The sequence below is a fragment of the Lepeophtheirus salmonis genome, chromosome 1 (assembly GCF_016086655.4).
Source record: "Lepeophtheirus salmonis chromosome 1, UVic_Lsal_1.4, whole genome shotgun sequence".
NCBI classification, from domain to species: Eukaryota; Metazoa; Arthropoda; class Copepoda; order Siphonostomatoida; family Caligidae; genus Lepeophtheirus; species Lepeophtheirus salmonis.
The window spans coordinates 4,648,611-4,676,453 of NC_052131.2; the positions used below are offsets into that span (position 1 = coordinate 4,648,611).

The 27,843-nt window shown below is 32.1% G+C and overlaps 1 protein-coding gene across 1 annotated transcript; it reads right to left on the bottom strand.

The window, feature by feature from the left end:
- Positions 1-789: 789 nt before the first annotated feature.
- Gad1 (glutamate decarboxylase) lies at positions 790-26,375 on the bottom strand. Its single transcript, XM_040708263.2, has 8 exons — positions 25,970-26,375; positions 18,671-18,916; positions 9,498-9,814; positions 8,808-8,887; positions 8,044-8,215; positions 6,205-6,272; positions 5,914-5,992; positions 790-2,440 (listed from the first exon to the last, which is right to left on the bottom strand). The coding sequence occupies exons 1-8, from the start codon at positions 26,055-26,057 to the stop codon at positions 1,907-1,909; spliced, it is 1,584 nt and encodes a 527-aa protein (XP_040564197.1). The 5' UTR covers positions 26,058-26,375; the 3' UTR covers positions 790-1,906.
- Positions 26,376-27,843: the final 1,468 nt, after the last annotated feature.

Genomic DNA, 27,843 nt, shown 5'->3' on the forward strand with positions numbered 1-27,843 from the left:
TAATTAAAATATATCCCAAATAAGTATGGAGGTAAGCTTATAATTTTTCGAAATTTTTTATATATTTTTCCCCAAAAAATGGGTAAAAATGAAAAGAAATAACATTGAGTATACATTTTAATTACTGCCTTTCACATAACTACCTTTTTTTCGTTACCTCCATTGTCTTGAACAATTTTGATGCTTAGATATTAAAATATATAAACAAATTTATTCAAAAATAATCATGGGGAGGTTAAAAGACATATTGAGATCCTTAAAAAAATGAGTTCCACGCTTCTCACATCTTAGAGCACGCGGAAAAATGCTGAAATATATCAAAATTCACAAAAGTATATTTTTATATAGGCCTAATCTGCATAGAATCCCCATTTCCGTCACATTCTTGAATAAGAGACGTCTTTTACTCTTTCCCTAAGGAATCTAAGTCTATCATCAGGGTAAGAATCTCTCTTATCTGTAAAATCCATTTATCCTTAAAGCATTATCCTGTGAAAGGCGCAGGTTTTGAACCTATTTTTTTCATCCAATGTCAAAAAAATGGTTCCTCCATCATCAACAAAGAATAATTTTGTCTGTTCAAAGACTATGTAGAAAAGATTTAGTTACTAAATTATCAAAAACGGCATACTGAAATAACTTTAAGGGGAGTGAGGAAGGTTATAGGACATACTGAGATCCCTCAAAAAAATTATTCCCACACTCCTCACATCTTGGAGCAAAGGAAAAAAATGCAGAAATATATCAAAATTCACAAAAGTATACTTTAGAATAGATCTAAACCACATATTTATCCAAATGTATTGAATCTTTTATTTATTTATTTTTTGTACAAGTTGATGTGTATCTATTAATTTTAATCATTATAAACATTATCAATAAACTATATATGTTTTATAATATCATATGTATTGTGCTTTAATATATACTTAACAAATAAATACGGATGTATAATAAAGAAGAGGATAGAGTTGGAAATGTTCAGGGCCATATATCCAACCCTTGCCCCTCTACGTATATACAATGTTTTGGAAGACATGGGAATTTTGTTGTGTATACATATAGTTATATAATGTAAATATTTATTTAAATAGATTAATATATCTAATTTGGACTAAAACACAAAAAAAAACAGCGGTAGAAAATAGAATACGGAAAAAAAATAATAACGAATAGGAAAGTTAGTTGAGGGAAAAAGCAGCGAAGGGGGGAAAAAATGAGAGCGGAAAAGAAAGTTTTGCTTTTTTGAAGACCCTTTTAACACGCGCACACACACACACAAAAATTACATAATAAGAGCTCTGATAGGAGGAGTTATATAATAATCATTGAAACAAAAAAAAAAAAAAAATATTTTTGGTAGGAGTTTTTTTTTTTTTTTTTTTTTTGAATACCTACATATTGCAATGACATACACTTAATTAACACCGTACAATGAAATAATTATAACATAATTATAATAATTAATGTGCAGGGATCTAATTTTGAAAGCCAGGATGTGGACATATAATTAATTATGTATTAATAGATATCATAATATTAAATAAAATAGAATATTTATAAGAGTCATTATTCATAGTTATTCAAAACATAACGAAAAAAATATGTTTTGATTTTTTCCTTTGATTTTTCAATTTCATAAATATTATGTATATTTACAAATATTTCCATTGGATATCAATCATTCCATTTTCTAATGACATTGATGTATGTACATGTATTTAACTAAAATGCAACTACTCTTTGCAAAAAAACAACAAAAACAAATCATCTTACATATTAATAACATTTACTTCTAATGGTCAAAGTTGTATCCTAATCTATGCAAGTTGAAGGGGTGGAGAAGAAAAGGAAAATAATATTAACAATATGCTCAATAATATAAAAGATTATGGATGCAAATCCTTTAGAGATCATTCCCAAGACGCTCCAACTCATCCAACATAAAATCCACATCCTTTTTCGTAACAGCCTGATTAGAAATGATGCTGCGAAAGAAATTTGGGAATTCTCCAAAAGGCTGGTAAGAAATCATAATCGTTCCTGAACTCATCATTCTTCCCTTGAGCGTGGCTGTTACTTTACCAAGTTCCAGCATCCAGTCTCTTGTATAAGCTTGTGGACAATGAATCGGGCGAAGACGCTCAGGAACGTACCAAAAAATGACATTGGTGCATTCAGGCTCATCCAAAAGGAGATAGAATCGCTCTTTACGTTCCTTCATTTGTTGCACTTGGTAGGCTGTCAGATCCATGAGCGTATTAATTTGTGTTTCAAAGCCTTCCATTCCCTTGGATCTCCATTGGAGCCAGAATTTAAAGATGTCATTGTGACGTCCGCATTGAATCACCTTGTCTCCAGTGTCGTAGCAAACATCATAATGCTTGTCTTTTTGAAACAAGTAATCAGCGGACATTTGATTACAGCTGATGAGCAATCCCTATAATGACAAATAGGATTATAATTAAGGCTCTTTTGTCTTTCTTTCATCTCACACTCAATGTTTACTCATCCCTTCAATTAGGGATGAGTAAAATGCTACAATATTTCTTTACATCCATTTGCAAAATACAGATACAATTAACATTTATACACACAAAATAGTTAGTCTGCAATCAAAGATATATTGTCCTGACATCTACATCATACAACTGATAATAAAAAGTCAAACTCATTTCATAAACGGATTGAATCAGACAAATTATTAGTAAACTTATTCTTCATACTCGATTTGTAACTTTTGACGTAATCCTTAGAGGTCAATAGAAACACAAACAGAGGTCATAATATATGTAACTTCAACATCGTTGGCAGACGTAATAAAAGATGGAAAAGTGACGCGAACAAACGGTTGGGTCAAATAAGTTTTTCACAGCTTTTCTTTTAAGGCAAGATGAAACAATTGAAAAATGTAAATTTGTTTATTTTTCATTTTTGACATGTCTCAAATACAAAATGCTATCAACTTTTCCTTCTCTTGGTATGTAGCTCTGTTCTGATGCAGAGATGGTCAATTTGGCGCAGAGTACACTATGCAGCAAAATTCAGATCTTGGAAGGACCACTGTCTAAAGCCCGCATCTATCATTGTTACGTAAGACATTTTAATTGACTCTTTTATGAATAGACACATTTCTCAGGAATTCTAATCAAAAGAACCCAATAAATCATTCATCTTTCAAATATTGCAATGTCTTTATCATAGATATTCCCTTTTATTTTCATTCAGAGGGTTGTTTCACGTCCAAATATTTTTTTGAATCGTAAACTCTAAAAAAAAAGGATTTAAAAAAAAAATTTAGAGCCCAAATCTATATCCGCTGAAGGTTTAAAAGATAATTTTCATATTCTTCGCCTTGAATAAAAATTATAAATGGTGTTTTGGCACAGTGAACAAAAATGTTGTTACATAGTGATAAATAATTAATTAATCAAAGAAAATATTAGTATTTATCGAAATTGTTGAAACAAGAGTTAATTTATTCAAAAATATATCTTAGGATTTGATTTATGACCCTCTTATAATTATTTTCAGCCATTTGAAGGCTCAGGTGTTGCTCTATAGTCACAATAAATTCGGAAAAGAAAATGTTTTTTCTTAACGTGCGCCAACATGCCCAAAGGCCTCTCTTGGCCGTATTATTTTTAACTTAAAACACTAATATCTCACTGAATATGTAACCGATTTATCGTTTTAATTAATCACATTACGTCATGAAGAAGATGACAAAAATTTTAAAGTGACGTCATCATAAAAATCATCACTAGTGACATCTGGTGTTGGGAAGAAGAAACTATTAGTGAAACAGTTTGTATAGTGATATTTTTCACATTTAAAAATGTTTCCACTCATGCATTTTTTCGCATCTCTAGACTTTATTTATATAAGTATAAATAGATTTATATGACAGAATATTAATATTTTAATATTAAACTAGATTAAAAACTGTTTCATTATTCTAGCATTAAGTTTAGTTTTATTTAATCAATTTAGTTTAATTTGAAATTTGTATATTTTAAGATTAAAGGTCAGAAATCATTAGTACACTCAGTTGTTTGTAATTTAAAACTTGAAATCATAAGATAAAGATAACGGGTATAGTTGAAAATTAAGGAATATCATGTTTCTTGGGACAAATTTAAATATGAACAAATACATATACAAGGGAAATTATTCATTCAGTAGATATATAAAGAATCAATATCCGGCCAATTATAGCATTCAACAAATAAATACTTTAAAAAATGTAAATAACACTCTTTATCCGAATATTCCATTAGTTTTTTTCGTATCAAATCTCATTCTTGAGCTCCTTACTTGTTTTTGAGTAAACTGAAGATTAATTTTGGAGTGAGACAAACCAAACATTTCATTATTTGGACTTACGAAGAAAAAAAAACACAATTTTTTGAGTAAACAAAAATATATTTCACTCCTTCTTGAAGCCTTTTCAATTGTAACTGAATAATAATGATCGTAAGCGTTATTATTATGAAATAGAAAAGAGGTATACATATATTCGCATCAATTTGGTTGCTCATGCCACCTCCAAGATGTCTGACTTCCAGAAGTCACATTACATAATATGACATAATGTCTAGTTTAGAAGCCTTATTGATTTGATTGTAATTTATTCGATAGCTACTAAGCCGGATAATATTTTTTATTTCCTAATAATCAAATTAGATTTGAGAGCAGGTTCATTTTTCATAATTTTTTTTGAATATTAGTCAATATATAAATATAAACTACGCATTTAAAAAAGCCCTTAAATGTACCTTTCTATATATATGTATGACACATCTTCTCATACATATACATACATACATAAGAGTAAAAAAAAGGTGCTTTCTAAAATAGTAGAGAGATCTTGAACCAAGAACTGTTATCTGTGTATAAACATATGTATTGTATATAGGTATATATATATATACATTATAAATAGATATTCTCAACAACGTCTATTAATGTATGTCATAGACTTTTTTGTACTTATGGTATATACAACGTGAGCAATAAAATATGTAGGTATATTACATAATATGGGTACAAAATTGAGGGAGACGATATTGTACATTAGGGTGACTTTTTTTCAACTTTTTTTTTTTTTCCAATTTCGTTTACAGCTAGTTTGGAAAAGTTGTCCCGTGATATGAAAATAACCTAACAAATATTTCATTTTTCTACAATGTCATCTATAGGTAGCACCTCTAAATCAAAGTTTGACAAAAGAAACTTATTTCCTTGATAAGGATTAAAATCATTACTTTTATAAATTATGATAGACATTATCCCAACTTTAAAAAAATATTAATAGAGTGTTTTTTTTTCTAACACTACTCTATGAAGAAAAGGAGTAAATAATATAAGAAAATTTTAATCAAGCTCCTTTCTGAAAGAGTAAAAAAAAAAAAAAGAGATGCGCACTATACGTCAATCATCAATTTTTCTTAATTTTTCCTCTGTTTTGCTCCATAGGACAATTATAGAAGAAAAAAAACTTAATAAACACTTTTTATAGATTAAGCAAATGTCTATTAAAATTATTCTTTACAAAATAACTACAAATGCCTTTTTAGCATCTAAATTCACCAAAACAGATTTTTTGCATAGGTTATTATCACAGCATATGACAACGTTCCCCTTAATCAAAATTCGAGAAGAGTTGAAAATCAAACTGCTCTATTATACTGTTGACTTTCTTTTGCACATAAAAAGCATTTCTCTCAACCAAAATTGTTTGTATGAGTAAGTGTGTAAGCAATATTATCTAAATTGATAAGGGGAGAAGGATGATGCGTTGAGCATTTATGACGCCCTCTGGGATGGCTTTTTAAATAAACATTTAAGATATACACATATGTATGTACAGAGAGCAAGTAAAGATGGAAAAGAATGGATAGAAATACTTACATCCTCTTTAAAATGAAGGGTTGAGCATTGGAGAAGGGTTCCTAGTAATTTATGTGGATTCCATGTAACTGAATCAGCTCTGGAATGTTGTGTATACATGGAATAAAGAATACAAAAAAAAACATTATCAAAATACCTAATATAAGGAAGGGGATGAAAATGGGTAATAAACGACATATTTTTTCAATGATGATAAAGAATTAGCCTCAAGGAAATCTAATAATATGTTTAAGATAGGGAAAATATTTTTTTTTTCTTTTCTGTATAATCAAACTACGAGTACGTACATACCTTTCAATTCCAGCAAAATGAGTGGCCCGATATTTACGACTCATAATCAATCCACCTCCCCAAGCAGCCTGTCAATTATACATACATACATATGAATTTGTTTAACATATAATATAATTAATAGCAACTCCTCATTTTAATAACAAATATGTACACATAGACCGTTTTAGCGTTACGTCAGCTTTCTTGATAAATGTCATTTTGGGGGCATACGGCAGCAAATTTGATGGGAGTATATTCTTTTTTTCATTTTAAGAAAGCTGGCAAACTACTTTAGTATCTATTAAAGGTCAAATATTGATTATTATAAGTTATTCAACAATTAAAAATTGTTACTTACCAAGTGGTCCATTAAAATCTGATCACTTTGAGCTTTAAAATTCAGCAAGATATAATTATACCATCCCCTTTGACTAGACTTTTTGGATTCATGTCAAGGGAATCGGCATCAAGGCTTATGGGGGCAAAAGTGTCCAAAAGAGTTCAAAATACTTTAAAAGACTCGTTCAAAAGAGGAGATGGATTTATTTCAATACTGGTGTTAAAAGTGGTCTCTCCACTCCCACAAGGCTCTTTCCACCCCCTTTTTTGATAGCTCAAATTTGTTTTGTTTTGAAAGTAATTGTATGCTTTAATGGATCAAAATATGAATTAATTTCAATCACTCAACCTCCATCAAATATTGAATTAGTTAGTGTTCAGATTGTAGCAGGACCACTGGTACAAGAATACTGTGTAGTCATACATTTAACTATTACAATTTAAATCTGTGGCAATCAGATTTTAGAAGTATTAGGGGAATAAGCGAGGGTTTCATTCTAGAAACGAGATTCCAAAGCAGTGCTCGAGGTAAATTTCAAATTTAGAAAATTTTGTGGGTAATAGAACTATTAATTCCTAATGTTAAATGAAATAACGAACATGCCACTACAAGGGCGTCCGCAAGAGGCGGGCCGGAGGGGATGTAACACCCATACCCCCAAAAATAAGGATTTTTTGCTTTTTACTCCTTTTTTTTGGATGAAATTAGACGAAATTAGGGATACAAATTTATTTTTTTGTGAATAGCAATGGATCTTTGAATTTTTTTTCCCAAGAAGTTTAATTTTTTGTGAATAGCTGTGAATTTTTTATTTATTTTTTTTTCCCATGAAAAATTAATATTTGATATTTTCTTCCTAAAAAATTTAATGAATATTAATTTAATTTAATTTTTTTCCCAAAAAAAACTTAATGTATTATATATATGTTTTTTTTTTTTCAAAAACTTAAATCATGAATAATAATTTAATTTCATTTTTTCCAAAAAAATTTAAAATATTATCTATAAGATTTTCATATATTAAATTTTTGGAAAAAAATTTAATATATGAAAATTGATTTTATATAATTTTTTTCTAAAAAATTTAGTATATAATATGTAGAATTTTAGATTCTTTTTTTGTACACAACAGTTGAGTGTTGAAACTTTTTTCAACAATTTAATTTTTTGTTAACAGCTATGTATTTTATTTTTTTATTCAAATTTATTGGTTTTAAGAATTTTTTTGAAAATAATAATAAATAATTAAATTTTATTGTACAATTTTCTTAAATCTATAGCTATTCAAAAAATTTCAAAACCTGATGACGCTTCTGATCTTATACAAGTTATAAGATGTACACAATAAATTGTTAAAACAAATCCAAATCAAATCCTTTCATGATGAGTTGGGGGAATTAATAAAAAGCATTTTCATGTACATATTTGTTTTCCTACTTTTGTTTTTTAAATTCCCTTTTAACATTTGATCGTTTAAAAAGGTAAGGTGTATCAAAAGAACTTATTTTTTGTCTTACATCAATGTGATGCCAGATGCCATATTTCTCACAAATGTCAGCTATGGGGTTGATGGGATCAAAAGCTCCATAGACTGTAGTTCCAGTGGTGCAATTCACAAAGAAAGGTAAATGTCCTTCAGACTTGTGACGTATGATTAATTTCTCTAATTCCGAGGGGATCATTCTTCCTCTGAAAAAAATAAAATACATATAGAAAATGAGGACGTTAGATATTGAATGTAATGTATGTAGTATGGTGTTGTAAAAGTCCTTATCTATTTGGTCCAGTCCATTCTTAGGATTGGTCCTATCAATCCTTCGAACCGGTCCGAAAAACTAACAGTCCGAAAAACTGCGAGTATCAGAACTGATTTAAAACAGAAAAAAATATAGTATATTGACGTTATCAAGGACGGAACTTTATAAATTTCAGGACTGAACTGTACCGGACTACGAGTGAACAGGACTGAGATTGAACTGGACAATAGTGTTGTATCGGTCCTTTTTTATTCGGTCTGACATGCAGGACTGAACTTGACTGGACCATGAATGAGCTGGACGGGGCTGTTATTCATTCAGCCCAGTCTTAGAACAATTCTCTCAGCCCATGAGACTCTCATAACTACAACTAGTTACAAAAAATTAAGTAAAGGTTAGAGATGTTATCAAGGATCAAAGTGTTTAGGATTAAACTGGGTATGATGGAGAGTGAACTGGAGGGGTGGGTCTTATGTCTTAAAAAAGGACTGGAACAACATTAATTGGATGTAGATATAATTTACTTTTTATCACAAGGAACTTTGACACAGTTTTCCGTACCGAGTCCAATTGCAGAGGCACCTCCGGAAACAGAGTAATGATGCTATTTAATTAGAGAAAAAATATTTAATTAAATATGAGGGAATTTAACAATACATTTTTACTTATATATATATATATATATAATTTGTAATAGGGAAAAAAAAACAAGAATTGAGGGCAAGGAAGAAGATTTTAACAATGTATATTATGTATATAATTCCCCCTTCCATACTCTCCTTTATTTTTCATCGTCATATGGCTCAAAGTTTTATATTTTAGTTTTATATATATATATTGTACATATTTGGATTGAAACCAGCTGGAATGGAATAAAATGGAATGATGATATTTCTCTTTTCTTTCATTTTGAAAAATAACGCAGAAAGTGAGATTAATGGATTCCAAGAATAACAACAAAAGTAAAGTGTAGATTTAAATAAACCAAAAAAAGGAAAATAAAACTATAGTCTTAAATAAATAAGTAAATCTTTTAAAAAGCATTTAAACATTGAAGGAATAAATGAAAGTGGTGGAGCGATAGACAGAAGGGGAAACATTTTTCCTTTTATTTTTATTGGGGGGCTTTGATAATCCGGATTATTATTATTGTTATGAAATGAAGAACTAATTGTTCACTTCATAATATGTATGTAGCGGATGAATTGACTCACATGCTGTGAGGTGTACATAATGAGTTGCCCCGTGATGGCTCTCATTCCATGTTTTTTATGCTGTGGATAATGCTTATGACGGGCAATCATGAGGGCATACATGTTGGAAATGGAGCCCCCAGGAGCCAGGATGCTGTCTCCCTTGGTAAAACCAATGAGCTCCCGCATTTTCTTGAGGCAAGCATGTTCCATGAGAATGAAAACAGGAGCGATTTCGTAGGTGAACATGTTGGTGTTTGCTGTGGCTGTCACCCATTCTCCAGCCAAGCTGACAATGTCCAATCCAGTAGAGAGTTGATTAAAGAAGTGGGGATGTCCTGAGGGGAAAAGAAAATGCTTGTATTAGGGGCGTCTACAAGGTAGGCTGGAGGGACTATTGCCCACTTCCCCCAAATATCCAAACTAACAAAAAATTACTCAATTTTTTCCCCAAAAAATTTAATTTTTGAATTTTTTTTCTGTAAATTTAATTTTTTGTGAATAATTATGTAGTTTTTAAAGTTTATCCTACTCAATACTGTGCAAAAAAAAATTTGTGTACAGCTGGGGAGTAGTTTTGAAAAGTTTTTCAAAAAATTTAATTTTTCAATTTTTTTCCCAGAAAAAAAAATAGTTTTTGATTTTTTTTTTAATACTGAATTTATTTTTTTTGTATTTTTGAAATTATTTTTCAAAAAAAATAAATTTTTTTTTGGAATAACTATGGATTTTTGAATTTTTTTTTCCATAATAAATTAATATTTGAAATTAAATTTTTGAATATTATTGGAGAACAGCAGTATATTTTTGAAAAAAAAATCGTAAATAGCCATGGATTTTTGAAAATTTTGTGAATGGCTTGGATATTTGAAATTTTGAAAACCCAAGCCTCCCCAAAATTTAATCCTGTAGACGCCCCTTCATATAAATAATGGTTTTACACACATATGTATCTAAGTACATAAAATTAATGAGAAGGATGTCAAAAAATAAGGATGAGATATCATTGGAGTGAAGATTTCATTGCTTTAATGAGCCCGAGTTATATACTTTCAGGTCCCATAGAAGCAATGGACATTTCAAACCAAAATGGATTTCATTTTTTTCTCTTCTTTTAAAATTATTTTTTTAAAGACACAAGATTTGAAGTATTTTTTTTTTTTTTTAATCCAAACAAATTATTTCTATATATATATATTAAAAAAAAGATTTTAACAAAATCCTTTTCCGAACAAAAACAAAAAAGCAATTTTACAATTAAATTCAAGTTAAAGAAAGTAAGGAAAAGTTATTTTTCGTTGGTAAATCTTTGGAAATTAACACATTCAACGGTATCCGTGGTAATTAAAGAGTTTATTATTTAAAAATTTTATCATAAATGCTCTAAAAATTTTAAAAGAATTCAAGAATATTTTAAAGCCTCAGTGTGTGAACTGGGATCCCGAGATGTAAAAATTCTTCAGCTTCTCATTCTTTTGAATCTACAAATTATCACCATTACTTTTCATTAATTTCTTGAAATTCAGATTATATACAATTCCTTATTTCTAATTTGTAATGAAAAAAATGTGAGAATGAACAATCTGTCGTTAAATTTGTAGTTTGACATTTTAAAAATATATTCGGGTCCTATTTTACTCTGATATATGTATTATTGTATACAGCCAAAGAATAAATTACTCATTTGACAAAAGAAAAAATGTCGTCTTTATTCCAGATATCTAGAGGTCCATAGTACAAAAACGACCCTGGTGGTCCATCCGATATATAATTATGAAAGGGAGAAATATACAGGGTTGATCTTATCTGTTGGTACACATTTTATTATTTTCAATCCGGCATGGCATTGGTATAAAATCAAGAAGGAGGACAATAAGACATCTTATCTCTGAACAGAGAAAAATGAATCCGTTGGAAAGAGGAAAGAAAATTATAATTTATCTCAAGGCCAACAAAAGTTCATCCAAAGTTAAAGGCAGAATAGCTGCCATCTCAGAACCGAACATCCAAACCATGTATCACCTTCAGTGAAACATACCTTCAGAACAAAAAAAATCCAGCCGTAACCGTGGGCGTTGTGGAGTATGCCATCCCATTTTTGTGGAGAGGAAAGAATGGCTCAATCCCGAGGCTTACATCGAACTTCTGGATAAAAAAGTGCTCCCTTGGGCCAAGAGAAAATTTCAGAGACATCTTTTTTTTCACTCAAGACGTAGCTTTGTGTCATTGCACCCCTAAGACCAAGGCCTTCCTAAAAGACAACTTCCAAGACTGTTGGGACCTCAAAATGTGGCCACCCTCCTCTCTAGACCCAAATCCCTTGGACTACTCTATCTGGGTACGTCTGGAGGAGAGGTTGTGTTCCACTCCTCACAGGAGTGTCCGATCTCTAGTGCCATCTATCAAGAAGGAGTGGACCAAGCTCGAGTCTAGCTGCATATTCCTCGTATTGAGGTAGTTATAAGAACTGAGGACTCACAGATTGAATAAAAGTTGTGCCCAGCACTATTTTCAGATAATTATGTAAAATAAATGTTCTCACAAAAACCTCTAGTTTGGATTTTAACTCTTGAAAAATTGAAATTAATAAAATGTGTAGCACTAGATAAGATCAACCCTGGCCAGTAGGTATGGTACAGGAGAGTACTTGAAGGAATAATATATTATTTAATAGACAGTTAATATCTTTCAGATAGAGGGGGATGATGTTGATACAAGGAAAAAAGACGAAGCCGGATTCTCACTCTTTTTAAATAAAAAAAAAAAAGTTTCTATTAAAAGATATATTCAATCAAAATCCTACAATGAATGATCCCCTTCCTATTCCAAGAAAATGAGAGAGTGAAATAGATAAGAAAGAGTACACAAAATAATAAAAATCCTTATTTTCGTGGTGGTGTTGTTGTTGTTTATTGGAGAAATAGGGATTGTTAACATTCCTCAAGGGAAATAAGAGGAAGAAGAAGAAAATATTATGCTAAAAGTCATTATTTACAAGTACATATGTACAATATACATATATTGTATGGCTAGAAAAAGAAGATCCAAGGTGTGATGATGATCCAGCTACAAACTAGTGATGTAAAGAAACTAGGTTTACCAAGCTCAAACAAGCTCAATTTGGTCAACTTTATAGGAATGCCCCATAGAGATAAAATACAAGGAGTGAGGATTGAAAGAAGTGGTTGAGGCCGTCAAATAAGAAGAAATACTTGACCAAAACATTTGAATTGTAATATTAGGTCAAGTAAAATGTTCTACGCGCTTTTTGCTAGATGTCTTTACTGAACTATACCTCACATTACATCAAAAAAAAAAAAGATAATGTATTCATAAAGGTTAAGAGTACACTAAAAAAAAGTTCATTTACAGTTTTTTTTGTTTGGTGAAACCAGCGAAGTAAAAAAGAAAAGATTCGATACAGTCTTCAATATCACAACGAACAACGTGAAAAGGCAGATCAAGTGGGCAAAAAAAAAAATACAGTATCGAATGCAATAGCAAAAATGTGGTTCCAAAGATTCCGTTCTGATAATATGAACGTCATGTAACCATTTGCATAAGACTGGCCTTAAAAAGAAGCCCAATGTATAGGTGAATACTAATCGACTCAAAAGAACTTTTTGGATTGATTTTTTTTTTTTTTTTTTTTTTTTTTGTTACTTGTGAAGAAAAATGGACCACATACGAGAATAACAGACAAAAAAGCACAGGTCAAAGCACGATGAAGCAGCTCAAACGATCACCAAGCCTGGATTAACGGTCAAGAAGGTTATACTTTCTGTTTGGTGAGATTGCAAAGGAATCATCCACTTTGTTTTGCCCCATACGGCAAAACACTCAATTCAGACTTAAATTGTCAACATCTGGCCATAGTCGAGCAGGTAGTTGATCAAAACCGGCCAGAATTGTCCAATGAAAAGGGTTTTTTTATTCCATCAAGTTAAGGCTATGTCGCACACATCTTGAAGGACGATTATTCTGAATGTAGCCGGCCAGACGTGAACCCCTTGAACTAATCTATTCAGAGTCGTATGGAGGAGAATTGGTGTTCTTCTCCTTACAGGAGTGTCCAATCTCTAGAGGCTACCATATAGAAGAAGTGGACCAAGCTTGAGTCTGAGCACATAGTCAATGCCTACAAGGGATTTAGGCCTTGCATTGAGACAACTATTAGAGCTGAGGGATCACGTAGTAAATAAAAGTTGTGCGAAGCACTATTTTCTGATTATTTTGTTAAATAAATCTTCTCACAAACCCTCTTGTTTAAATTTTACTCTTGAAAAAATAAAAATAAAATCAACCCCGTATATTATGGTATATTACATAATAGACATAGTTTTTCGATAGTTGACCCTTGAAATTCAGCATTTTCTATAATATGAATGAATAAAGGGATTTGTATTTTATTAAATCCATGGTTATTTAAGCACCCAAGAGGGCCGATATCTATATGCAGACCTCACATAACAGCCCAAGAAGCAAAGAATCTAAAGAGAGATCCCCCCTATCAGATCTAACCTTCCGAGCCGGAAGAATGATTCTAATTGCTCTCTGATGATACTGTAAAGGATGGAAATCATCATCATCTTTTAATAAACGGGAGGGAGGGAAAAAGTAGTAGGAACTTGTGTTTTTGACATAAAGTGTAAGGGATCCATCCATTACCTCCTTTTCCTTCCTCTCTCCCCCCCCCCCTTCTAACTATTTCCCCCTCTTTAATGACTCTGATTTTTATTAATACCAACATTACTACGCGCAGTAGTTATTATTCCATCTTTTTTTATTTAAGAGATGGATTTTGACAAATTATATTCATGTAATACTATGTATATTATATTTATGGAGGCGCAAGCTCTTGTGAAGGAAAGGGAGAGCGAGAGAAATAATCATGAACTAATCCACCATATTGGATACATGTAATATTATTTATTATAAAGGAAGACGTAATATTATGAAAATAATAATCATAGAATAATACTCCTAAATCCTATTTAGATATTTGTAGATGTATTACTATATAAAAAGCACATCTCATGCCCTAATAGAGCCTGATCCCTCATAATTTAAAAGAGGGGAGAGAGAGCGCGCGAACTATAAATTGACCTCTCGCTCGTTTTTGTTTGCTTTTCGAATAGAAAAAACTATCCAATCTCCATATCATCTGTAATATTTAAGCTACCCCCACTAGCTCAAAGAAAACCTTCTAGTCACAGTCCTTTTACAGGCCATTAAATTTGACAAACAACCAAAGAAGAAACAAAGAGATGCCTTAATACCAAAGATCATATTCAGAGTGGTCCAGATAAATTGGGGAAATCTTTAAAGGCTTATAACGAACAAACTAGATGGAGTAAAACCATTTTTTTTAAAGCTACATTTAATGTCATTAAATTATTTATAATGAGATCCGCCTCTCTAGATAACCTCGGTCACGCCGCGCCAGAAGCTTTGGCAGGCCCGGGCTACCTCGTGCGCAACCAGTTTTGCCATTCTACTGGTAATGGAATCATTTAGGGCCTCCACAGACGAAAGATAAGGCATCTTCGCATAGGTTGTGGTTCGACTGTTTGCTAGCCAGATATCCGGTCTCCAAAAGTGAGGAAATTTTTTCCCAAAGACATCCTCCACTTTTGGTCTAATGAGCCGGTGAATTGTCTTATTGAAGGTGTAATTTCTGAAATCAGAAGTAGTAAAGCTGGACTCACATCAAGTTGACTGGGCATGCCAAAGATTTGGACTCCGTCTGGCTGAGGTTATCAAGAGAGGTGGATCTCATTAGAAAAAATTGAATGTAATTAAATATAGCTTTCGAATAATAAAAAGTTTATGGCTCTGCCCTATCTAATTTGTTCCACCCTGCATTTTAGAGCTATGTGAGTAGTTCAGAATAACTGACAGTCTTCTTTGGTAGTGCGTTAAACAGGTGAGATTCAGGTCAACATCTGATTAAAAAGTATCAATAAATATCTGTTTTTATGTACAAGATTTCTTTTTTTATCTATAACTCGCTCCTTTCATTCAGCTGACGTGTTACTCTTCTAGTTCTTTATATCATATTTTCTTTGCCCAATACGCAATCATGAACAGTACTTCACCCATAAGCATAACTACACACCTATTACAGTTTAAGAAACAATGTTATATATTTCCTATGGATTTTTGTGGAAAAGCTCAAACCAAAACAAAAACCTCAATTCATTTCCATAACAAAGAAACCCTTGTCAGATCTGAATGTATATAATATAAATAAAAAATAGGGAAAATAATATTATTAAATTTTATTTAAATTTTTGATTACATTTCCTTCTTTCCTCATTCATCATCACCTTCTTCATTGAATTTGATTTGATGAATAATAGGAGTATAAAAAGCAGAAGAGAGCCTTCTCTATTATGTGTGTACACAAGGTGAGAGCCTCCCCCTTTTCCCGCCCTTTCTTTTGAATGTATTAATCATATTAATAATACTACTCTCCACGTATGTACTATTAATATAATCAGTCAATAGTAGTAAGAAAAATGAAAAGAAATTTCGCCAAAGGTTGTTCCCCTGTTATTTTGAAGACAAAAATAACATTCCCTCTCCGCCACCCTGAATACTACTTCTACTACAAGAAAGAGAAATGATGAAAACTACGCCAAGGAATTCCAAGAATGATGTTAATATCTTTTTTCTCCTCTTTTGAACATCCATTTTCTTTTATTTTCTCTTCTTTTCTTTCCCCCTCCCCCTTTCTCTAGAGAATATTTATTTATTAAATGAGCCAAATTAGATTCCCCAATTTATTTCCAATTTAATTTATTTCAGAGTACGTAATGTAATCATAATATGACGTCATCAACAAGCACTACAGACTGCCGATCCCTATCTAAAAAAGTGCCTTTTGTATAGAAAAAACATACGAGAAGAGGTGTTACTTTACATAGGATACGTCATGCTGTATTTTTTTTTTTTTTTTTTTTTAATATTAGATGATGACTTTGATTTCATCATCAATAAAAAAGGGAAGTTGGTAAAAAAAAAAAAGGAATTTAATTAAAAATACGGAAAGAGGCGGAAATTGAATCTATATTTTTATGTATAGATTTTTGATATAGAGTGTCGTTAGATATTATTTGAAAAGGCGTCACATTCTATCAAGTAAACACAAACATCGCTTTATGTTGGAGAATGGTGATGTTTGTTACATACATATAGACCGTCAACATAAAAGCAAGTATAAAGATTTTTTCTCTAAATTGAGTATAGATTATATTTGTATTCTTCAACGAATTATCCTTCATTTATATCAATAAATCCCTTTGAAGAACCCAAAAATTGCGCTTAAATTACCCAAAATTGATTGTCACAATCAAAGAATGAGAAATTGATAGATTTTATTAACTTAAAAAGTCCTTTCAGGGTCAATATAAATATCTTAAATCAAATAAATGTCCCAGACTATAGATAAAGTTCTTGGGTATATGAACTCATCCCAGAAATTTCAATACTTAACCTATCATTGAGCGAAATATGTTTATAAAATATTGTGTTATATACTGGGATTCAGAGTCGGGAGTCAGAAAATTTGTACTGACTCTGAGTCCACCTAAAACTGCTTTATAATCTAATGTTTTTATTTAGTGGTGTTCGTAAACTTTTTCCCTAAATGGTTATAAATTAAAAGTATTAAGGCCTATTAATTTATGCAACTTATTAAGTGAACTCATTTATAAGTTTACTTCACCAATTTCAAACGTGCTCTATAGTCTATAGTATAATCACAATTTCCGAATATCTCTAAAGTCTAAACTATTATGTTGGGTAGGGTCAGAGGAAGATAAAGACGGACCTGAAGTTAACCTTCTACAAGCGCTTGAAGAGGTACATCTTCACATCGAAGATGAAAGAAGTCCAGTCGACCAAGGGGTGAAAATTATTGGACCACCTCAAGGACAAGCATCGTTCTGTAACTTTCTTCAGCGATGAGAAGAAGTGGACCGTACACATGGAATACAAATCGACTGCTTCTTAGCTAACAAGAAATAAAAGGTGCCCATGGTCTACACATGCCATGTTTCTGGTCTTGGTCATGACTTTGGGGTTCATCGGGTCTAACGGGATGGTGATGCCACCGATCTTCTTCAACCAAAAAGAGTGGGTCGGCGCTGATAAGTACTGAGATGTGATGAAGGACAAAGTCATGAAAGCCAACGATGAGGGCAACGGGTTCACCTTCCAGCAAGACTCAGCCCCAAGGCCAAGAATACCAAAGACTTGCTCAAGGAGTAAAACGTCGACTTCTAGTATCCGAAGTCTTTGTCCTCCAACTCATCTAATTTGAACATTATGGACCTTCGGTTAGGGGAAGTCGGAGAAGCAAGTCTGCTCGAGGCCCCACAATATTTGGCCTACCTAAAGAAGTGAAGTAATGGGCCAAGGTAAATCCCACACTCATCGTCTCAGCCTGCTCCTCCTTCTGGAGCCACCTTGACAGGGGCATCGCCCTCAACGGCGGATACATCGAATAAACCTTTTCTCCATCGATGGATAAACAATTTTTGTAAAAAAAAAAAAAATCTGATAAAATAAAAAATCCCTGGAGTTATTAGCCCTGTATATAGACTATAGAATATATCATTAAAAGATTGTGCCTTGGAGTCAGAGTTGATGTCGTTCAAAGTACTGGAGTGCATTGTAGGAGTTGTGAATTTAATTTCCCGACTCACTCCGGCCCCCCGGTTGTATGTACGTATATATGAGGCAAAGAAATAAATTTGAATTTTCTCTTTTTCATAATTTTTTGTAGGTTGTTTTTATATTGATACACCACATATATATGTTATTATGTGGCTGATTACAAGAGAGCAAAAAACTGAAGCCATTTAATATAATGATTACAAGTTGGGATTTTGTAAAAGTTGTAAGGAAAAATTGATTTGAATTCATTGAAGAATTTAGACTACTTGTGAAGAGCTTTTTGCCACTTTAAAATAAAAGAAGATTTACTTATACCAACCAGTTACAACTTATATACCAATCCCAACTTGTATTAGAAGATATCACGGTTCTTGGCATCCCAAAAGAATATGGAATTAACTAAGTACTTTTAAAAGTATTAACATTTTGTTTAAAAATAATACTTACCGATGAACATGAATAGAATTAAAGTTAAAATTCACTCATGAGTAATTGATAAATTGTCTCCTCACCTGTTTTGACCTGATATTTAAGAGCATCTTTACAATCAGTGAGAAGTGTATCAATGTTTTGGGGTTCTTCAGGGATTTCCAGATCCAATTTCTCCTTCATTTGTTGAGGATGATAAAAGTCCAGGATTTTAGAGCTACGATCATTGCTTGATGTAATGTAGTCGAGTTGAATGTCCAATATGCGATGTAGAAACTCTCGAGTGTTTTTGTCTGCCACCGGAGTGTCTTGATTGACGGGATATAAATCTGAAATGAAAAGTGTGGAGTCAAAAAAGGAACGAAAAAAAAAGTAAATAAAATTTGTTACAGAGAATCACAATTATATAAAATATTTTTATGGTAAATTAATTTTCTATCTTTTTTATGTATGTACGTCACATAAATGAGAGTCTCATAGCAAGGGGGGGCGGGGGTCCCATTCTTTTCTTTTTATATCTAGAAGGGATCAAAATGCAATACCCTTATTTAAAAGTAGGATCAAGGAGGGATCTCAATCATTCATGCAAGTAATTTCCATCAGTAGTAAAAAGAAAAAGAAAAGAAGAAAGAAAAGGAAAGGAAAATTAGAGAAAAGAAGAAAAAGAAAAACTTTTCCCTCATGATAACCCCCTTCCCAATTTCCCTTATTCTATATTTGTTTTGGAGTGACGTCTTTCCCATAAAAGTAATTAATTTAAAAGAAATGTGTATGATTATGTGTGTACAAGTGTTGATATCCGTAAGGTTCCATTCAAACCCATTGAATCGAAAAACATGTTATCTCTCTATGTAATTACATTCATTGAATATACACAAAGGAGAAAGTACAGAGAGAATTGACCCTGTTTAAAAAAAACACAGCCATAAACCTATTGAACTTTAAATTCCTTTATAGATAAGACGACATAACATGGATATCTTTAAAAATTGTTTTGTAGATTTAAATGAAATGTAATAAATTTGTGTAGTCATTGAGTTAGAGTTGAGGCCGATATTATCATCGCACATTCTCATGTAAATTATTGCTGTATAAATAGTTACATACATTTTTAATTATAATAAAAAGTCGGAATTTATCTTACTGGGCTTATATTTCCTTCAAAAGAGTGGATTCTGGAAATCCACTCCTTGACTTACTCAACTCATCTTTGGAAGAAACATTTTACACCTTTATATCCTTTCATATTATTAATAATGAGTGATGGATATTTGATTCAATTATTTATCCAGGCAATACTGATATGAAAACGTGCTTATGGAACCAAGTAGTTCAATGGACAACCCCCTTGGGATAAATTATACTCTTAAGCTCAATGTGCGTAGGTTCGCGCCTGATCGTTCCTAGAGAAGGAAATATACTTTGTGTATATGGACTTCAAAGAAGATTCCTCGGTCAGATGTAGTAAATGTATCTATAATGTTTAATTATAAAATAATTTCGACTAATTGAATGTATTGGAGTATTCACTTTTATAGTCTAAACTTTGTCCACTGATCTCTCTATATTATACATAGATATGTATAAGATAATACTAACAGAGTATACTACCATCTACAGCTGCTGACTAAATACTAGAGTTGTCTTCTCCTGTATTGACTCTACTTAATCAGTCACTCTAACTATTATCTATGGTTAACGGTAATTGAGTAGGTACTAATGGGAGACTCGATCTGAGATGGATTTTGAGTCACATTGAGGAGCTGTTTACCAAGCCTGGACTAGACACCCCTGGAGTTATGTGTATTTCCTTCCTCCCATGGCTGATCTAATCTAATGCGATGTGTTGATTTTTGGTTATTATTCATATTTTTGGTTGGGATATGCCCCAAATGCGTAGGATTTACCACCCTGGTTGTGGGATTTCATACTATGAGATCTTTTTTCCCGCTAAATCTGCAAATATTTGAAGTGATATTTTTTTCCTTCATATATTTGTATTTAAATATGTCACATGCAAATACTATTGGGGGCAGAGCTCCTTTAAAATAGAGTAATGTGGAACCCTTGTTTGTTTTTTATATCCATGTACAATATTGTACACATAAATTATGACTCTCGGTTCCTTTCTCCCTTCCCCCATCAAAATCATGGCTGAATAATAGGAAGTCAACTGCAACTGTTACACACAAACGCTACACCATTTACCCCTCTTTTTGTGCATCATTTATTTCAAGAATCCTAGCAGTACTCTAGTTTCATTAAATGGCCATCAGATCCTTCCTTCCGAATGATTTGCTTCCTATAGCATTCAAGCACACCTGATGTAAATCCTTTCTCATTACATTTGAATTATAGACAAGACCACATGTTTATTTTTTTGTTTGTTATTCTAATTAAGAGAAGGGAGAAGAAGAAGAAGATTCTTCTTCTCCCTTCTTCTAATAACCCTCCTAACGAAGGATCTTTTCAATTAAGTCTTCCTTCTTTAAACCTTGTTGTTCATTCAAAATAAATATAAAAAAAAAGATGTGTGAAAAGATACACCGCCAATCAATGCTCCATTGATCGATCTCTTTCATCAAGCTTAACAAGGAGTAGTCCTTCCTTTCATTTATTATACTCTGCAAACAAGATTATGAGCTTTTTACATCACTAATAATGGTATGTCTGAACAATCTATAATATGCTCAAAAAGCTCCCACAAAGAAGAGTCAAACAAGATTTGTTTATTCAGTTTGGACTCAAAGATAAGAAAAGAAAAGGTGGGGGAAAGAAAAAACTCTTTTTTGGAGTGGAAAGTTATTATTATTTTAATGATGTTTATCATCATATTTCGTGGAAGAGAATATGATTTAATTTTTTTCCCCTTCTCTCTTTTCATTTTTATCAATTGAAGAAATTAAAAAAAGGAAGGAAGTTCAATGAACCACACACACACACACACACGTACAGAAAAAGTAAAGAAAAAGGAGGACCGAGACTCGGTCCTTCCTTTTATGTCCATATGTGTGAAAATTCATACTATTTCGTTTTCTTATACCTATAAGTGTTATAATATAAAATGATAGATAGGAGTCAAGTTTATCAATTCATGTATTTTGGAGGGGGATTCAAAACCTCATTTTTTTTTTCCTTCTTCTTTTCCTTGTTTCGGCAACAAAAAGAAAGAAAAAGAAGGAAGGGGGAAAAGAAGAATATTTCGAATAGATATTAAACTACAACAACAGCATATTGACAAGACGTTACCTCCAGATGGTGCTTCCAAAAAAACAATTCAGAACTTTTATAGACATACTTTGTTCCCATTTTACCCTCTTGTATTTTAATTAAAAGACTCCCGAAAAGAAGTTCCTTTGTGAGAATTACGACAGAGTTTTTGATGGAGGAGTATTTTTTTGAAGAAATGAATGGGTCAAAACGCAGCAATATCCCCAACAATCAAGCTACTTGGTTCTGTTGACTATTTGGAACTGCAAATGTATGTACGTAATTCGTAAATGAGATTACGTAGAGGGGTCTTGACATGGAAAACTAGGTACTACTCATGACTGATCAAATCCGGACAAAGTTGGATACACTTTATACTTTCTTTTTTAAAGTCCATGTAGATAAGCAATGATGTAAATCCGGTATGTTTTGTAGCTGGCCGGTTAATTTGTAATTGGTTATATAAAGAAGGAATTTTGTTTTCCTTAGAAGTTGTCATTATTATTTAATTCCGGAGTAGGGGCCATCCTTTTCTATATATATACAATTTTATTCAAAACCTGTTTGAACGTTCGTGTGTGCTCGTAAAAGACAGAGCGTAAACCCTGGGGATTTGTTGAGTAGTTATAATTGTAAGTCCTTGTTGGACTCAGAGTAGGATTGGGGGTCGACATTGGAGTAATTCTAGTAAATGTCCTTGTTTATATCTTTTTCTCCTTCCTCTTTTGTTGCAGCTGATCTAATGAAACGTCATGCCCATTATTCTTCATCTTCTCCAAAGCATTTTTCAAATTGTGAGGGTTAACATGTTGGTTTTCGGGTTTTTAACATGCCCATTCTATACTGGATATTCATCATTTTACATAAAGTATATTTCCTTCATTAGGTACAACCGGGCACGGACCTGCGCACATTGCATTCAAGAGAATAATATCTACCGAGTGCATTGTTCCATTAAGCATTTTTAAAATGATATTTAATCCAGATTACCCCCAATAATCATAATACATTTAGATCCGTTTTCATCAACACAACTACAAATTAAGTTAATTTAAATACAGTGACGACGTACATTCTTTGTTTAAATTTATATGTAATTATAATAGGTACGACTGGGCCTGATATATTTTTGTCTTTTTTCAAAGCCATAACAACACATCTGTTGTCTATAATAAATAATATGTATTTTATAGGGTTCATTCAGGTTTTAAGTAGTAGTTTATTAAAGATGTGACGTCTTAAATTATATTATAATTGACACAAGAGGTGTTTTAATAGAGAACAGAGTGTTTTGATGTGACGTCATCATTATGAATCTCAACCCTTTCGGAATTTGCTCATATACAGCAATTTAGTTTTTTTCGTAGTTTGATAAAGTTCCTCAAAGATTCGTGTTCATTTTGTTTGTTTTTACTACATCAACCAGACTGTAACATGTTAAATCATGGTGTTACTTTCGATCTATTGTGTAATATTTGACGTAACGGTTTAAAAAGATGAATTAAAGTGTTTTTTGATAGATGATTGATAAAAATCTATATTCCAAATTAAAAACTGATTAAACATAAATGGAAATAGAAGGCTTTTTGGTGTTTTTGTTTTTTTTTGCAATACATTGACCCGGATTGTTCCAGAAAATATTAAATTTAGTCAGTCATTTCTCTTTTTTCAAACCCACTAATACACTTTTAACTATCCATGTCCCTTTCTTCTGACCTCTCTGGTGGTATAAAAACAAATTATGAATGTCTTCGCTTCTTTATTCCTAACCAAAAAATTTTGACGTCAGATCTTGTGGTGTATCAAGTTTTATTGTGTCGTAAGTTTAATTTCCAAAGCCGTTGTGATGGTATTATTTAGGTTATGCTCAATTTATTTTGCCAAAAGACAGACTCTTTACTCTACAGGCTAAGTCATTGGACAGATTTCAATTCATAAAAGACAATGTATGTATGTAATTATCCGACAGGATTTGCTCTGATGGTATGGTAAAATTGTGTAATGCATTTTTGAAAGGTCAAACTATTAAAATACAGTCCATTCCGTTTCAAACGAGAGAATATGAGATTCATTATAAATGTATCGCGTAAGGACAACTTATGTACATACTTTGGTAACAAAAATATATTAATTAATGTTTTGACTTGTGCTGGGTAATTTAGAATAGAAAGGTAACTATATTAACTTTAATTATTAAGCTTCAATCATTCTCCCTTTCAGGAAAAAATGTTTCTGATGCCACGAAAAATATTTAGAGATATATTTTTTCTTAAGAATCTATGAGACTCAAATAATGGTTTTTATCCAATAGTAATAAAAAATTCATATATACACATGTTTTGAAAGAAGTGGCTAATGAATTCATGTTTGTACAATCTACAAAAATAATATGGACCGTCAGATGGGAAGCCAATATTAATAATAAGAAGAAAAATAATGAAGGAACACAGATGGTGCAACAGAGTAGTAGGAACATACTGTGACAATCTGACACATTCCTAAAGCAAGGAACTCAAAGTCATATAGGGAAGAATGTTCCGCACCTCTAAGAACAAGTGAGAACAATAAATGAACTGATAGAAGGGGGGGGATCAAATAAAAGTCATCATTGAATAATTGAGAACTTCATTTTGTTGTCATGTGAGAGCTTTTCCTATTGTCTGTATATGGGATTTTGTAGAAGATACAGATTGTATTGATTGAATCAATTTTAGCCATAAAAATGGGTATGAAACATTTTGAATCGATAATTTAGAGTATATATTATATAATTTGTTATGAGGTAATAAATATATAATAATTAATTGACTGATTGGTTTAATGCAGACTACATGAGAAATACCCCCCATCCTCCAAATAGTCCGTGTAATTGATTCCACTAGGCTGTACATTACGAGAAGTTGCATTTTACTACTAACAAAATAACTTTGAAATGGAAACCGTACTATGTATGTACATATAGCAAAATTTGGATTTATCGAACTAAGAGTGATTAATCACTTTTGAATATGATAAGTACATACTAAATTCAGCAATTTTAAAAGGTGAGAAGAACATTATAAACGGATTAATGTTCAAGATTCTGTATAACAAGGTGATCCTTACTTTTAAACTATTTTGCCTTAAAGCCATTTTGCCTCAAGGATATTTCGCCCTAATAATCAAATAAATGAGATTTATACGTCATTATTGTTCATTTTTCGTAGAAATTGATATTCCTCTTGAACTTTTAATCAAATTATGTCATGTTTAATGCTTTTTCTTTCGTCAATGAGTATAAGTCGTGTCCAATATGAATAATTCATCATGACTAATGATTAATAACTGATCACCTTTATTCATACCTATTTGATTTAGGGTTCGAATCCCTTACATACTAGGATTTTGTTGGTGTATGCATTGAAATTTTGAGGCATAATTCACTCATTTTTCCAAGAGAGAAAAAAATCATCTAATGCTTTTTTAAGTGTAGTAATACACATTACATATTATGATTTAAAAATTCAAAGAGAAAATTAATTTTTAACGATATTTAAAAATAACTAATTATAAATCTTATTTACTTTAATGCAAAATAAGGCGAAATATCCAGAGGCAAAATAGTTTAGAGCAAAAATACCCAGTGCCGTAGAGTATACATATAATGGTGAACATGGCACCTTTGTATTGCAATGAGACGTACACATTCAAACTTGCACAAGTTTCAACTTGAGCCAAATCCCAATTTGTACGCATAAAATACATTTACAAATGATTAAAAAAAACCCGTGACCTGAAATTTCCATAAGAATGGTTAAAAACAAATCATTTTTCAACATCAACACATATGATTAGAGTTATTTAAAAGGCTTCCGTCTTTGTTACAACATTCCAACTTGTACACATAATTCATTCATATATAGACATAAATAGATGGATACAAGGTAATGAATTGACTAAAAGACCCTTGGGACTAACTTTATCCCCCGTAATACCCACATTCCTTAAGGATGGGAGTGATAAATTGTGTGTGGGGAGATGAGGGGGATTAGCCTTATTCCTTGAATAGAGTCTCTTTTCTTGTTTATGAAAGGGATTTAAGGAGACTCTATCCTCAAGAGACCCTCAGATTTCCATTTTTTTGTTTCTGTATGTTACAAGAAGAAGACAAAAGGATTGTTGGGAGAACTTACCTCTATAAAAGAGATTCCCAATCTCGGATACGGATGATTTCTCATCTTCCTCAAAAGGATTCTTTGCTTCGGGTTTTTTATCGCTCATACTTTGTCTTTCCAGCTCCAAATGGTTGTGTTTGGGGATATGGTTTTTTTTTTTGTTTCTTTGAAAAGGGATGGCTTTTTTCTCTATTTCTCTCTCGGCCTAATTTTCACTCATTGCCTTACAGAGAGGAAAAGTAAGTGTCTTGTGATGTTGATATTGATGAGGACGGGCCTTTTCAGTTAGTAGTAGAGTAGAAAGGAGGAGCCATCCCTTCTTCGTCTTTTTTAATGTAGTTATTTGGTCACATGATGTGAAAACTTCGAGAGGAAATGGAAGAATGAGTTTCTCTCAACTTTGTATTTATAAAGGAAAACTGCTAGTTTTTCCTTTTTTTTTTTTATTAGATCGTTTGACGTTCATAGACACAAAAATCATTCGTCCAATGAAAACGCGACCTGGCTTTCACTTCCATTACTCTCTCTCTCTCTCTCCACGGCTCGAAAGCAAAAGGCGTGGAAAAAAGTAAGACGTCAATAGAGGAAAAGAAAAGAAAACTACAAAAATAAACTCTGTCAAAATGCGCTTTGACACAAAATTTATATATATATATATACAGTTGAGCCCAAAAGTATTCATACTCTTTCAAAATTTGTCATATCCATATTGGAAATATTTTAACAATTGTTTGTAAAGTTTTTATAATAATTATCATTATTTGACTAAAAATATCAACTTCTTATGTTAAATACTTTTTATGCATCGGATATATTTTTTGCTTGTTTCTAAAGTATTCATAGACCTCCAAAAAAGGTTTTTTTTTTAAAACAACAACACAGTTTCTTTATATTTTTATCATGTTGAAGTCGGGAAAGATTAAGAAATTTATATAAAACATTCGAGAAATCAAGAATTTCCTTGAACTATCTTTTGAGAAATAAAACTGAGGTAAACCAATTTCTTGCTTCAGTCTTATTCAACACTGAACATGATCAAGACCAATGAGTACAGTGAGAGCATCGCCCAGCTTGTAGTCAATTGCCATAATCAAAATGACAGCTACAAAGAATTTTTCATGAAGTTTTCCATCCCAAAATTATTTGTCCAAATCACCAAATTCAAAAGAACTGCCCATGTCAAGAATCTTCCTCGACATAGTAGGAAGTTCAAGCTCAACACAAGTGAGATATGCAGTCCGACAGGTTGGCAATAATCCAACAACAACTCTTAAATCCATCCACCAGGGGTTGAAAGCAACATGAACTGTGGTTGGACGATAAACTGTGCAAAGGGTTTATCCGAGTTACCGGGGCCGTGTGCCAAGAAAGAGTACACTCCTCAAGAGTAGGTTCATAAATGACAGGCTAAAGTATCCCAATGACCAGGAAGATGATGAACTCAACTTCTGGCGCACTGTGCTTTGGTCAGATGAGACTAAGGTGGAGTTTTTTGGCCAAAACCAGCATCGGCACATTCGGCAACAGAAGGACCAAGCCTTCAAACCCAAAAACACTATTCCAACAGTGAAACACGATGGTGGAAGTATCATGATATGGACTTGCTTTGCTACTAATGGAACTGGAGAACTTCAATAAATTGATGGCACCATGAAAAAAGAAGAGTACATCGGGATTCTTGAAATGCATTTGCATCAAGTAGCAAAGATGTTTAAGCTTGGAAGATATTGGTGTTTCCAGTAAGACAATGACCCAAAGCACACATCCAAAAAAATTCAAGAAAGACTCACTAATCTCGATGACCATTGGAGATTCTGCGTACAAGAGTTGGCCAAAATCGAACCCAGTGTTTGCTTCAATTTAGTAAGGACTAATCCCAAGCCTATTCAATA